This window comes from Cuculus canorus, chromosome 3, assembly GCF_017976375.1.
Source record: "Cuculus canorus isolate bCucCan1 chromosome 3, bCucCan1.pri, whole genome shotgun sequence".
Taxonomy (NCBI): domain Eukaryota; kingdom Metazoa; phylum Chordata; class Aves; order Cuculiformes; family Cuculidae; genus Cuculus; species Cuculus canorus.
In genome coordinates this window covers 16,127,998-16,142,711 of record NC_071403.1, presented here as the reverse complement: position 1 = coordinate 16,142,711, position 14,714 = coordinate 16,127,998, and the positions used below count along the sequence as shown (strand labels likewise).

The 14,714-nt window shown below is 39.7% G+C and overlaps 1 protein-coding gene across 1 annotated transcript in view; it reads right to left on the bottom strand.

Annotated features, from left to right (window-relative positions):
* Positions 1-14,714, bottom strand: part of CD109 (CD109 molecule) — a 77,118-nt gene that overhangs the window by 45,353 nt on the left and 17,051 nt on the right. The window contains exons 3-6 of the mRNA XM_009564821.2: positions 10,954-10,982; positions 7,090-7,320; positions 6,821-6,946; positions 284-323 (exon numbers count right to left, since the gene is read on the bottom strand). Of these exons, the coding sequence (XP_009563116.2) occupies positions 284-323; positions 6,821-6,946; positions 7,090-7,320; positions 10,954-10,982 (426 nt within the window). The remainder of the gene's footprint in view (positions 1-283; positions 324-6,820; positions 6,947-7,089; positions 7,321-10,953; positions 10,983-14,714) is intronic.

Genomic DNA, 14,714 nt, shown 5'->3' with positions numbered 1-14,714 from the left:
AATAATTGCATCTTACAGGCTTCAGATTAAGTATTTTAAAGATTGTATGGCATCCAGACACTGTAGTAGAAGGTTAATAAAACTATCAAAGATAAACAGGGCAGCTGATAAGACAATGTTTTTCCCAGGACACAGAGTCAGATTCAGAGAAGGAAGAGATTTGAAAATTGGACTTTCTGGGAGTATTCAAAAGGTTCGTGCTAGTCAAAGGAAGCCAGCCTAAATCAATGAAGAATCAACTACCAATTTTGGTCACTACTAAAAGCCTTTAAGTAACACTTACCATATTCCATCACTTTAAATCTTTGATAATGTACTTGACCCTATTAAAAAAAAAAATCGTATGAGAAAATACAAACATTGTGGTTATATTAGGTTAGGTTAGATTCTAGGCCAAAACCCAGCCATATTAAAGCTAAATTACAATTTCTGACGTGATGTGAATTTAAACCATGCCTCAGCCATTACCAACTCCTGTTATGGAGCTCCTGTAGGAACCAGCAGTACGTATTTGCACCATAGAAGGACAGAGAAGCTTATATGTGGCAGATTGTAAGTACATATAATAAACAGCTTGTGAAGCTTCTAATCTGCAAATATCTACATACAGCTAGTTCCTGTATTAAAAATAAATAAATTTTTAAAAGTATCTGAGCTAGCTAGCATAAAAGTATCTAAGTCATCGTGATGAACCATAACTGACCTACCAGCAGTATCTTTACCAGCTCATTTAAAATTAAGACACAAAAGGGAGGTCCTACAGTGTATATCTAGAGGACAAGAACATTTCAAAAGCATCTATAATCCTAAGGTTAGTCATTTACTCAGAAGGCCCTCACATCTAGGAATCACTAACAACTACAGTCTATCTGCTGTGACAAACCAGTCCTGTTCAAAGTCATCTGGGTCTCATCCAACAGCTGAGATCGCAGGAATTATTCCCCCCAAATTTTTCTTCTTCTTTGGCAATCAAAAGTCCCTTAAATGAATCTGGTCTAGGTCCATTTTCTTCTTTGTTTCTGACATTTATGTGTCACCAGTTCTAGCAATAGTCTCAGGGCTTTGCCCTGAAAAAGCACAGTGCTGGCAGCAGCTTTATTCCTGTGGCTTCACCGCCATCTCACGGCCCCTGCCAGAAGCACGCCTCCACTTCTGCTTTGCAGCTAAGTAAAACAGATGTTTATCTAGACAGAATTAACAGAATCATTTCATGATCACTTTCCTTCTTTATTTTCACACGTAGGAAATAAACCCAAAAATTAAATTCTGTACGAATTCCCAAACTTCTGCTCAAATCCACCAGCAGGGTTTCCAGAAACTAAGCAGAGTCCTACCAATGTCACCTGTTTTCACACTATCAGATCTTGACTAAATATCAGTGTTCATCTGCAAGCTAGTGAATACACAGCCAATACCAAAAGTGTTGCATATAGTCCAATTTCGAAAGAGAGTGATGCTTTTTTTAAAGTAATTATATAAACCCAAAGACAGTAGATCAGATGTGAATTCTGTAGCTGACCTAGCAGTAAAACATCACAAAACTCACCGTGGATACACTATAACATACATAAAATTTCAAAAGTTAAAAAATCCGAAGTATAAAGTATATAATCGACCCCAGTTGATTTTGAAAGCTGCTTTATAGCTGAAGCTTTTAGAAAAATATAATCCTCTTCAAAAGTATTTTAAAGAGTCCTTGGCACATCAGAAACATGACTACTCTTCAGTATTTGATCATAAATTTCCAAATAACAACTTCTATAAATCAGATGACAAAATGCCTTACAACTATGAACGACTTCTGCTTGGAGATCCCTACAACTAAAACTCAGCAACTAAAAAGCTTTCAGCACCAGGCTCCACAACAGGAAATATAAGATATCCAACTAAAATACAAGGTGGAGACTCTGGAACCAGACTGTAATTATTCTCTCTTCAGTTTTCTTGGAACAGCTGTACTAACACCTGAACTCTTATTAAAAAGTACTACAGGATGTTCAACAGCAGCCAGCAGCCAGAACCTGATTTAACGCGGGATTCAGAGGCAGTACTTCCAGGAATCCAAACTCAGTACACTTGGGAACTGATCTGTAACCACTGGAAGAGAAATGTTATTTACTGACTTAAAAATACTCTTTAAAGAAAAGAGGGAAACCTGAGACAGAAAGGCTGGACAGCTGACTATTAAACTAGAAAGCTCAGGTCATGGCATCAGGATAGCCAAGTCATGTGGAGATCAGCCTGGGTTTGCTATCTGAAGATTTTCCTAAAGCCCCATGTATATCCATAAGCTGTGCTGGACACCATGTGGACCCAAAGCTAGTAGTACTAATTAAGGATAGTAGTACCTAAGGATAGGTAAACATATCTATTAAAAATGTCAGACATACAATAAGCATTCCTGAGTAGTAAATCCAAGTTCTCAGTGACCTCTGTTATCAGGAACAGGTTTCTGAATTGATGCAACTTTATATATGACATGGAAAAAAACTGTATCTCCCTTGGACAGCAGAACAGCTACAGAAGAGCGAGGAACATCCAGGCATTAGCAAAGAATATCCACTTGGAGTGATCTGGATCACTCACTAGCTTTCAATGAACACCACCTAAATCTCCACCACACTTCCTACAAAGATATCTCCACACATCTTAAACCTTAAACTGAATCCCATTCCATACGACCCACATGTTCTTCAGGGCATAAGTTAATGTGTAACCAAGAGAATCAAAAAAATTTCCTATTAGAAAAGTTCTTTTCCTTTATTCTGCAAGGTTCCTCGCAGCTTTCATTAATCCAATGGTATGACATGCTACCACAAAAACAACAGTCTGTGCAACAACCCATTAGAAGAATAATGTGAACATTGCAATGGTTATTTAATATATTCTGCATGATAGCCTTATCCAATATAGGATGCTGTGTAGGTACATGTTACTGAAATAATGCATATTGCTTTTTAATTTTATTTTTTTATTTATGTGAAATAGAATTTGTCTGACTTCAATTTCTATTGATTTGTACTGTCTTTCTCCACTAGATTAAAAAGCCTCTTAAAACTCTTAACAGCACTCACAGACTGTAAACAATAAATCCATCACTTAATTTGATCCTTTGATATACAATCGACAGATGACACTTCTGCAGTCTCCCACTGTGGACCTTTCTTCCCCAGCTCCATCTGCAAACTCTGTCAACAGTTTGGTGAGTGTTGATTGCCCAGAACTCAATCCATTCTTCTTTCACAGGCTTTACATATGTTGCTCTTCTACATTAGGATTTTGTACAATGAAAAGCCATTACACACATCTGTTATATTAGTAAATCTACCTTATTAACCAAATCTATAATACCCTTAAAGAATTTAATTCTTTATCAGTGGAATCCCAAATCACCTTTGTCTTTTCCTTTCTCATGCCCCGTGAAAGGTCTACAGTTTCCCATGTTACCTCACTAAGTCTTTTCTGTTAAAGAAATTCATATTCTGATGTCTTTTCAAATGTCTTCCCACTGAGATTCACTTAAACACTCAGAACCATCATCCCTATTAAATGATTCCACCTCTGCCACATAATTAATTTTTCCTCATGTTACTGGGCTCTGCCACTACTTTTCTTTTGTTTCTAGCAAAGTTTAAAAAAAAAAATCTTTGATATTTTTATTAACCATCAAGTTCTTCTTGAAATCTTTAAGTTTCCTACAAATGTGCAGGAGCTCATACTTCAATTCATATTGATATCTGTCTCCTAGTTACCCTTTTTAACACTTATTAAATGCAGTGTTTCTTAAATATTAACCATTTCCTCTGTCAAAAAAGAAAAAAAATCCCAATTCTGTTCTGTCCAAGTTGATCTTTTCCCAAGATATGTACTAAAAGCATTTTGCTGTACTTCCCATCTTCTCTAACAGCTGTGACCAGAGAAAGATATCCTAGTGATGAGCATTATTCCTGCCTCTGATGAGCGAAAGCTGATTCCACAAATCACCTTTAGATATTGACTCAATCACTCAGAGCTCTACCGAGAACTCCAAACACTGAATGCTAAAACTCTAAATTTAAAAGATTTGCTAGTAGGGAAACCGAGATGAAAATATCATAGAATCATAAATTAGTTTGGGTTGTAAGGGACCCTAAAGATCATCTAATTCCACTCTCCCACCATGGGCAGCGACACCTCCCACCAGCCCAGGCTGCCCAAGGCCCCATCCAGCCTGTCTCTGAACACCTCCAGGGATGGGGCAGCCACAACTTCCCTGGGCAACCTGTGCCAGAGCCTCACCACTCTCATGGTGAAGAAATTCCCCCTTATGTCTAGTCTAAATCTGCCCCTTTCCAGTTTATACCCACTGTCCCTCATCCTATTACTACAAGCCTTTGTGAACAGCCCCTCCCCAGCTTTCCTGTAGCCCCTTTTAGGTACTGGAAGGTCGCTTTAAGATCTCTTCGGATCCTTCTCTTCTCCAGACTCAGCCACCCCAACTCTCTCAGCCTGTCCTCGCAGCAGAGGTGCTCCAGCCCTCTGATCATCTTCACGGCTTTCTCTGGATCCGTTCCAACAACTCCATATCCTTCTTACGTTGAGGATTCCAGAACTGTACACAATACTCCAGATGAGGTTTCACAAGAGAGGAATAGAGGGGCAGAATCATTTCTCTTGACCTGCTGGCCACACTTCTTTTGATGCAGCCCAGTATACAGTTGGCCTTCTGGGCTGCAAGATCACACTGCTGGCTCATGTTGCTCACACGCTCTCAATCACATCATCTCCTATCTTGTATTGATAAAGACAACCTAAGAAAATTGTACTGCACTAGATCTAACACCAAAGTCAATGTCCAGTCTTTGTCAGTAGCCGAGGTTCAACACCTAGAGAACTGTATCAGCCAGAGTAGCCAGCAGTGACACTGCGTCAGCTCAAGCTTTGGGGCTTTCTATTTACCGGCTCTTAATGCCTTGTACTTTGGTGAATTAGTCCAGACATTTTTTTGATCCCACCTGAGTTTTCAGTATTCATAACACACACCAATGCTGTGCTCTACAGTTCAGTTATCCTGTTGCAATTATTTTGAAATTGCTCTTTACTTCTTTCATCTGGTGCCCTCTAGCGATGTATGGGAACAGACAGTGAACAAAATGTTCCCTATTTATTTTCTCGTTACTCATGATTTCAGAGACATTCCCATTCTGTCATACATTTTCCAGTCTTATTAACCTTCTGTATGGCTAAAATTTAGAACACCATCAATTACAATCTACTAAGGTTTCACTTTGTCTGTTTTCTCAGAGCTATTTCTTTAACCCAGATGCACCTATAAGGCGTTTTTATTTAAAACAACTACTTTTCTTTCCTTTTCTTTATGTACATTTTTTTTTTTGTTCAGAAGGGAGTGGCACTCATACTCAGAGCCTGAAAATAGCTGTTGCAGTTCCTTCAGCAGTGTCCTCCTGATTTAAGTATTACTTAAGACAGCACAAAAAGCCCAAGCAAAATTTTACAAACTTTTTGTCTGGCAAGGATGCTGCGGAAGGAGCCCACCGCTTTCACCAGCCTTTGTTCCTGTGTCTGAGACACGCTTTCCCATCTCCTGAAAAGCCCCTATGCAACTGTGAGTGAGTGAGTCTGTGCTGTTGACCACCAGTTCACTGAACTGGTCTGGGTCAGGCAAAGAAAAATACAGAGATGCTTTTCAATCTGGGTCACTTCCCTGGCACACTTTAGATCTCAGCCTTACTACAGCTGCCTCAATGTGACTGAGAAGCTATTGAACAGCAGCAACAGGACGGGAAGGAGCAGCTGAGCACAGGGAAAAGGGCAGGAGCAATGTAAAACATTTTTCCTATCAAAGAAAACAGTAATAACTCCACACCCACATGAGAATGCATTTGGAAAAAAAAAAACCAGTCCTTATGCTCACTTGAGCACCAGCCTCAGCCTGTAGAAATCCATCAAGCACATAACTGGTACCCCCAAATAATACATGAACACATGAGGTTTTTTGCTTTCTATCCCATCATTTCCCTTACTATGGAACATTAAGCAGTCCTGTTTGTACTAGCTAAGTGTCTCCGAATGGCCACTGGAAGCCAAGTCGGAAATGCAGTTCCCAAATTAGAGACATTTAGAGCAGTCTGAATAAACCTGACACACAGTTTTGCACAGCTAACCTCCAGCTATTTTTGGAACATATTTCACAGTGTATGAGGAGTGTACAGCTTAAAGGATTGGCCTGATAGAACTATTACCAACAGCAACACGCAAACCAGATCATACCAGTTTTGTTATGCAATAGTTCTACTTTACTATTCATCTTTTCTATATTGCATAGTTATTTTTTCCTCAGTAACTCCTCAGTCACTGTGAATTGCTGCAACACCCCTAAAACTAGGCAGAGATTTGTAAATGAGTCTTTGATTCCACATCCCTTGAGACAGTGACTGGCTGCACAGCAGGGCACAATGAATTTCTGTGTATTCGCTTACAAAATAAACATAAGGGCATTTCATTTTAAAAAATAGTACTCCATTAGATCTTTCTTTTATATTAAAACCCCTCACTTTTTAAATAATATTTGTATTTTAGAATCAAAATATGGACTTTATGATATTATATAAATGCTTTTTTAACGTCTTTCTGTACAAAATCGTACACTACTGAAAATCTTGTGAGGTTTGCATAGCTTGGGTTTGCCATGAAGGAAGAATTTCCTCATTTTGTGGTCCATGCTTATTTCTAGGTTTGCTTTACCAAAGTAAACAAAGTTCTAGTCACATCTACCAGAAGAAATGAAATCTCTCTGTGATTTGGCAATGTTAATACTTACATTCACTTCCACCTCTATGGACCAGTCTCCTAGTGGAGGGTTCATTGACAACTGAAATTTTTTGGAAACTACACCCAAATCACCCTCCTCCATCAACCACTGCTGAATCAGTTTCTTCCGAGGGTCCTAGGAGAAAAATCAGGCTGCATGTTAAACATGAGTGGGCTTGCAAGCAAGATTTAGTTAGCAATACATATGATCTATTTATTACATAAAGTTGGAACATACCGCAAGTTCCAATGTATAACTAGGTTCCTCTGCATACTTACTCGGATATATATATTCAGAGTTGCTTTGTAAGGTTTGAGATCAGGATAGACGGTGACAATCCTAAACATCACATCTTGTCCTGGTTTATACATAGATTTGTCAGTCTGGATGAATGCAGAGATGCTCTTCGACATGTACATCAAACTGGTACGGTTAGAGAAGATGCGCCGTCCATCAGCATGGCCTTCCACCAGCAATTCATAACTCCCAGAAGCACTGTTCAAAGGCAGCTAAAAAGAAAATAGTGACACTTTGTTAACTATTCTAAATATTCTTGAAGATACTATTATTTCAAAAACATTTGACACAAAAAATCTGAGATATTCCTGAACTTGTCAACTTATGTAAATTCTCAAAAAGAGAAGAGGATTTCAGGGCTTTAAAGTGTCATTTCAACAATTACCTGAAACTATGTCGGCAGAAGGATCTTTTCAACGTATTTGCATCTAATTTTCAGTAGTAATCAACAATGTAAGTATTCATACACCATTCATAGACACACAAGCTGTGCTCTCTCTTCTCACAGTTACTGAGAAATTTCCTGGGTTTGATTTTAGGGGCTAATGTTTTTCTAGCTTTGTCACTTTTTGATAATGAATGTTCCAAATACAAAAGATCTGAAGAAGCTACATGTAGGTAAGTTGAGCAAGACAGTAAGAAAACCTTGCATTTCTTTTTACAAGCTTTAGCTTCTTGTTCTATAGAGCAGAAAAATCAACTTCAGAATGAAGATCTCATGAGGTGAGATACTGTTTTTCAATAGGAAGCTCACCAATTTTGTCTCATTTCAGTTTAATGATTGATTATTACAGCACATATTGTGACTCATCTAGAAAGTGAAATAATTATTCTCCCCAAAATATTAAGGAATAAAGGAAGAGATATTTTATATGGTTATTTAGAATAGACATTGAAGGCTCCTTCAGCTCTGGCAGTAAGCACAAACAGACATCACTGTCAAGGAAATTTAGACCACATAATATCAGAATAACCATGCATAGGTCTCTCTCTTTATCTCTCCAGTGGACAGATGAAATCTAAAGCTCATAATTCAGATGCATCAGTTTATTTCCTAAAGTAAGGTGGGAAGAATCCAAGCCACAGTGGTTGAAAGGCTTGAAGCAGAGCTGCTGCAGCACATGGGAATTTCTCCTCAAGTAGAGCCTACACAGATAATGAATGACCTCAAGGACATCCCAGCCCAGATGCCTGCTTCTGTACCACCGTCTGCTTTGGAGCACCTCTTTGAAGAGGGAAGAGGGTTTTAACATAACACATCACTGGTTCCAACAAGCAGCCCTGCTAAAAAGCTTAAGAGTCACATGCTTCTGTTTGCAGTTAAAACAGTAAATCTGGAGCAAAACTTCTAAAGTTAAGACAACTAAAACAGCCAAGTTTGCATTTTTAAGCATAATATATGGAAATGAAGCACTCCTCTTGCACTGTTAATGTGATGAAGATTACAGCTGTTAACTCACCAGGCACAGCACTTCAGAAGTATCCTACCAACCTCTATAACGAAAGGCTGTCATGCTGTCAAAACTCATTTTAAGAGCGCACAGTGAGGTAACAGAAATACTTGAACAGGAAAAAATGTCACAGGGGTGACAAAGCAGATGCAAATGTCTGTGTCAAACACATTTCCTTCTCTGTGTCTTTACCTACAACGAGGAGTTAACTACAATTTCAACCCTCTCTGTAGACGTTCTGTTTTTAAAGACATGACAGGAAAACAAAATCAGAAAGGGGAAAAATAACCAGGCTCTCTTTTTCACAGATGAGCAGGCGTATGACGACACAGGAAGAAGAGATTCTTCTTTTAAAATTGAACTGATAGAAATGAATTTTAGGTGCAAAGCATCACACTGAAATAGATTCTGCATTTTTTTCAGCTACAGGTTATTGTATACACATTGCCAAGAACATATGATTCACATATTTCAACATCCTCCAACTTCCATGCCAAGTATTCTGGAATATATTAAATAGGAGGAACAGCCTTAGTTACTGCATCCATCAAATGTTACCTCAAAATTAACTCATTTATGAATGTTACTATTTATTAAAGATGGTGTATTCCCTAAAAAAAGCAGACAGGAATCCCTACAAGAAGTCCAGGAAACATAAACACTCAAAATGACAATGGGGGAAAATAAACTTGTTCTGTCTCATCATCGCATTGAATTGTACTCTTACAGAATTATTCTAACATATTTGCAAAGGCAGTCTTCGATTTCTTCTTTAAAAGAAGAAAGTCTGTAAATGTCATTTAGAGACCTCATGTACTTTTCTGTACCCTTTTCCTGCCATGAATAATGATAGATAGCATGAGTTGCTCCCTTATTTTTGTACTTTTCATATTTCAAGAGATCTTTCCTTCCTGCAACACGGTGACAAAACTGCCTGTTGATTACCTTTCTTGAGCTAAGTCAGAGGCAATGAAGTCTGCATTGCCACAGCAGTGTATTAGGACAGCCGAGGTGCAAAGTAACCTTCTGATTCACAGATCTGTGCTTACAGAAACTGCAACAATACAGTCACTGCTGTAGTAATGGTAACTATTTATCTCAGCCCTACCAACTCCTTCTCTAAGGGTTGTTTCTTATCCCAAATACGAGCAGGGTAGCTTCTAACAGTAGGAACTAGGAACTTGCAGTACAAATATTTTATCTTAGTCAACAGATCCTCCAAGTGAATGGTATTACTATCCCCACTTTGGCACTCTTGAAGAGAGAAAAAGGCCATCCCACATACTTCTCCTGACCACACTAGCCACTGTGATGAGCACCTCAGACAAGGAAGGTACTGTTTCCTCTGGAAAAGATGACAGCTGAAATCAGAAACTCATTACCTACCTTCTGCTACCAGCCAACTACACTTTGGGCAAAACATAAGTCTGCCATAGCTACATGAACGAAAAAGACATCTTACTATTAAAAAATGAGTCAGTTTTCATCACTTCAGATAGCAGCAAGAGAGGGAGTTCACCTCACTCAGTTTTAGCTGCTTGGACACTTAAAGACGTAGGCAGATTATATTAAGAAATTTGTTAATTTAGTCTTTTTTAAAAAATGAGCTTTTTCATGTTTACTAATTTACTGTTCATACAAATCCATTTCAACCTAGTAGTCTTCAAAATGTTGAGCTGCTCATTGTCACTGATTATCTATCTATCAAACATGACCAGATTATTACAGAAGACATACAGTTTATTTCAGATCAGAATTTAAACTCACTGGATTTGGGGATACTCAGACTTACAGATGGCTAAAAAAAAAAAAGACTTTGGTAAAACCTTTTTCCTGACACAGTTAATAATTGTTTAGATCATATTTTCAAGATGAATATTCAGGATTATAAATTCAAGATTCATACTCAACACACAGTTTGGTATTATACATTTTCATGGAATAGTTGGCTTATTATGTACTTTCACTGAATGTGCATTTTCAAAGCCTTAAGAAGAGTGTGTATAAATACATTTTTATTTTAATATTTCTCAATTATTGTTTTGCACAATTCTTGCAGCTCTAATTAGTCCTCATAGTGTGTCTATGAGGTGTGTCTGTGAGATGCAGGTATCAGCCAGTCAAAAAAAACACAAAGCAACCTTCTATGTTCAAGTTTTATGATAGCTTGGGCTGAGGGAGGAAGTCAGCTCCCAAATTCTGTAATTACTTGGAACAAGTTGCGAGCACTTGATCTGAAAACTCCTTGGCTTTATCGCTCAGTAAATACACTCATCTGAGAATGTGAAAATAGCTAGGATCACATACAAAATACATCACCCCAACAACACAAACAGACGAAAAGTTACGAAGTCAACATTTTCTGAGGAAGCAGAAAAGGAAAGAAATACTTACTACTGGCAGAACAAGAGTCCCAAAAGAATCTGAATAAAAAAAAGAACAAACACCACACTGTCAGAAACCTTATACAAACTTACCAAAACTTTAACATTATCAGGCTAATCAGTAGAGCACCGCTTCTCCCCAATTCCCATATTGCCCATAATACCCACCAGACAATCAAAATCCTTTGATGCAGCTGCTCTGGAATTCAAGGCACGTGGACCGTCTAGCCAACAGATATGCAACTTCTGTGACCAGGTGGCCAGCATGCACACATTTATCAGCCAGGTGACCACTGCCGAACACTATCTGTGTATATGCAACAAAAAAATATACAGCCTGGAACAACTGCTGTATTAGTCAGCATTGATATCCTGTGTTTATATTTCACTCAAGATCTCATTCCCTGCGTTTACTCCTCCATAGTCTTGTCAAGGCCACTTGCAGATACCACTAGATTATGGGATAAGCAGCTCATCTCCACAGACACATGAAGGAGCACGGTGGAAGGACGGCAGACCGAGAACCGAAATAACACTGAGACCCATCCCAGTGGAGCACTCAGCCCATCACGCACCCATTGCCACAAGCCTAGAGACAAACAAACAGGGGCAAACCCAATAGTCAGAGACACAATCCCCACTATCAGGCTACCAGATTCAGCATTTCCATAACAATCACTACCATAACAAGTCTCCTAGAAGAACCAGACAGAGAATAGCCCAGAAAAATTGAAATGCAGTGCTCTGCTCCAATTATAGTCCAAGAGTGCCAACGGTGTCCCAGCTGGGAGCTACCTGAACAAGTAGGGCATGGTTTGGCACTGCCATCCTTGAGAAAGATTCCTCTCTCAGGAAGCACTGCCCTAAGACCAAAGCATCCCTCTGCTTCTGTGAAGTTAATTCTGTAATTCCTTCACATGTAAGAGAAACTCAGGGTATTTTCTATCAAACTCCTCTGCAGTTTAGCAGGAAACTATTTTTTGAAGTCATTTTTATCAGGATCAATAACATTTCTAGAAGGAAAAGACTTCAAACCACAAGTTATTAGAGAAAGGCAAAATGGCAAAAAACTGCCTTAATCTCCCCACTCCTTCTAGCAGTAACATCCTACCTGGTGGCTTCACTGCTATGCAAAGACGTCAGCAGCACGGCAGTATGTCTATGCTGAGCCATCACCTCTACAACAACCTAAAGCTACTTCTCCACTTGACACCAGCTCTCAGCCTTCTCTTCACCAGGTACATCCACTCCACTCCTTCCTGCCTTACATGTTTGATGGAAAATGTGCAATACCTTTTGCAGGCTGCAAAACTATGAACTCCAGTCTACAGCAACACTACTTCCCTGTTTAGCAGGGGCTGACACCCATGCTCCCCACTTGAAAATTTTTCTTTACATTCACAAAGACTGAAACATCTTTACAACCTATTCAGTCCCCTACTCCACCCGAGTTATTATTTCCCATTAATTCTGCAGCTCAGATAGCGACTAACAATTTCAAAACCACGCATAAGGTTTACCACTCCTAAGCAAAGGAGCACCCAGAATTAACCATGCTCATGCATTTTGACACCATGCATATAAGTAACCAACACCTTAATGTATGTGGGTTAATGTAACTTACTTTAACTATTTTAGATAATGTGGCCTCACATATTTTTAAAATCCAAATAAACGTGCTGTTAATCGCCCGTATACAATTACATCATGGAGCCATAAGTGCCAGAGCTTTTATTTTAATTATGTAACATATTTTGTGATAGGATGGGATGGGACTATTTCAATTGGAAGGAGCCGACAACAGTCATCTAATCTAACTGCCCAACCAATTCAGGGTCGACCAAAAGTTAAAGCATGTTATTAAGGGCATTGTCCAAATGCCTCTTTAACAGTGACCTCTCTGGGAAGCCTGTTTCAGTGCTTGCCCACGCCCTCAGTAAAGAATGCTTCCAGTCTAAACCTCCCTTGGAGCATCTTTGAACCATTCCCATGAATCCTATGACTGGGTACCAGGGAGAAGAGCTCAGCACCTCTCTCTCCACTTCTCCCTCTCAGAAAGCTGTAGAGAGCAATGAGGTCATCTCTCAGCCTCCTCTTCTCCAAACTAGACAAATCCAGAGTCCTCAGCTGCCCCTCATACGGCATTCCCTTCCAGGTCATTCACCATCTTTGCTGCCCTCCTCTGGATGCATTCATGGACCTTACCATTCTTCTTAAATTGTGGGGCCCAGAACTGCACACAGTACCCAAGGTGAGACTGCAACAAGGCTAAATACAATGGGATAATCACCTCGTTTGACAGGCTGGCTATACTGCGTTCGATGTAACCCAGGATGCGGTTTGCCCTCTTGGCTGCCAGGGCACACTACTGACTCATATTGACTCATGTTTTCTTTTGCTGATTCCATTCAGTTAGACCTTTTTATAACTCCTAAAAACCAATGCATTTATACCCATCTTTTACTCATTTGTTCACGGAGTATGGAAAGAAAATGTAAATAATTTCTTTATATTAATTTATTTATTCTGTGATTTAATTTATGTCCTCCTTTATCCTGGACATAAAACCATTCCAAGATGAAGCAATCACTTGACCTCTGAACTCCAATAAACATTAGTTTTATAAGTCAAGGAATTCTTTCCTTTGGCAGTGGCAAACAGAGGGAAGTCGCAGCAGACTGAACACAGGTTATCCTGGCTGCTGTCAGAGCACTAAAGGAAAAATCCCATTCAGCGTGTACCATTTATTCAAAATACAACTTAGGTTAAACTAAATGACTCACAACCCACAAATGAAGTTTGTGGGTAGCACACCCCAATACTTCATTCTGGTATTCAAAAGCTTAATGGGGTTGGGTGACATCAGGTCCTAAGCAACACAGTTCTTTCCACAACATGTTTATGCTACAGTAAAAGCCAACATTTTTTCTCTATCATCCCTCTCTCCTCTTCACTGAAAAAGCAACCCATGCAGTCACTGACTCTAGGCAAACCCCACCAACCTTAGCGGTATTCCAGCTAAGATCCTCAGGCAAAATATACACTTCTTTTCTCAGTAGCCAGTGGAGAGGGCACCCTGCTTCACTTCACATGCTTGGGAACCCCACGCTTGGCCAAGCCTACTTGGCACACAGTGCTACAGGACAACAACTACCAGCGACAGGAGAGGAATTACACAGTCCCGCAGTGCACCCAACTCATAGAAAATGTAACCCCCTCTTAACTAGCTGATATATTTATTCCCAACATCTACCCAAAAAACTCCATGCCCAAACTGCACTAAAAGAGACAATATTTTAGCCACAGGAAACTTACGTCTTCCTAACTCAGAAGAGACAAAGTTACTGTTCATCGAATCATAGAATCACAGAATCATAGAACAACAGTTAGGGTTGGAAGGGGCCTTAAAGATCATCTAGTTCCAACCCCCTGCCATGGGCAGGGACATCCTACCACACCAGGCTGCCCAAAGCACCATCTAACCTGGCCTTGAACACCTCCAGGGATGTGGCAGCCACAACCTACCTGGGCAACCTGTGCCAGTGCCTAACAACTCTCGTGGTGAAGAAATTCCTCCTTACATCTAGTCTAAATCTGCCCCTCTCCAGTTTATACTCATTCCCCCTCGTTCTATCACTACAAGCCTTTGTGAACAGCCCCTCTCCAGCTTTCCTGTAGCCCCTTCAGGTACTGGAAGGTTGCTACAAGATCTCCTCTGAGCGTTCTCTTCTCCAGGCTGAACAAGCACAACTCTCCCAGCCTGTCCTCATA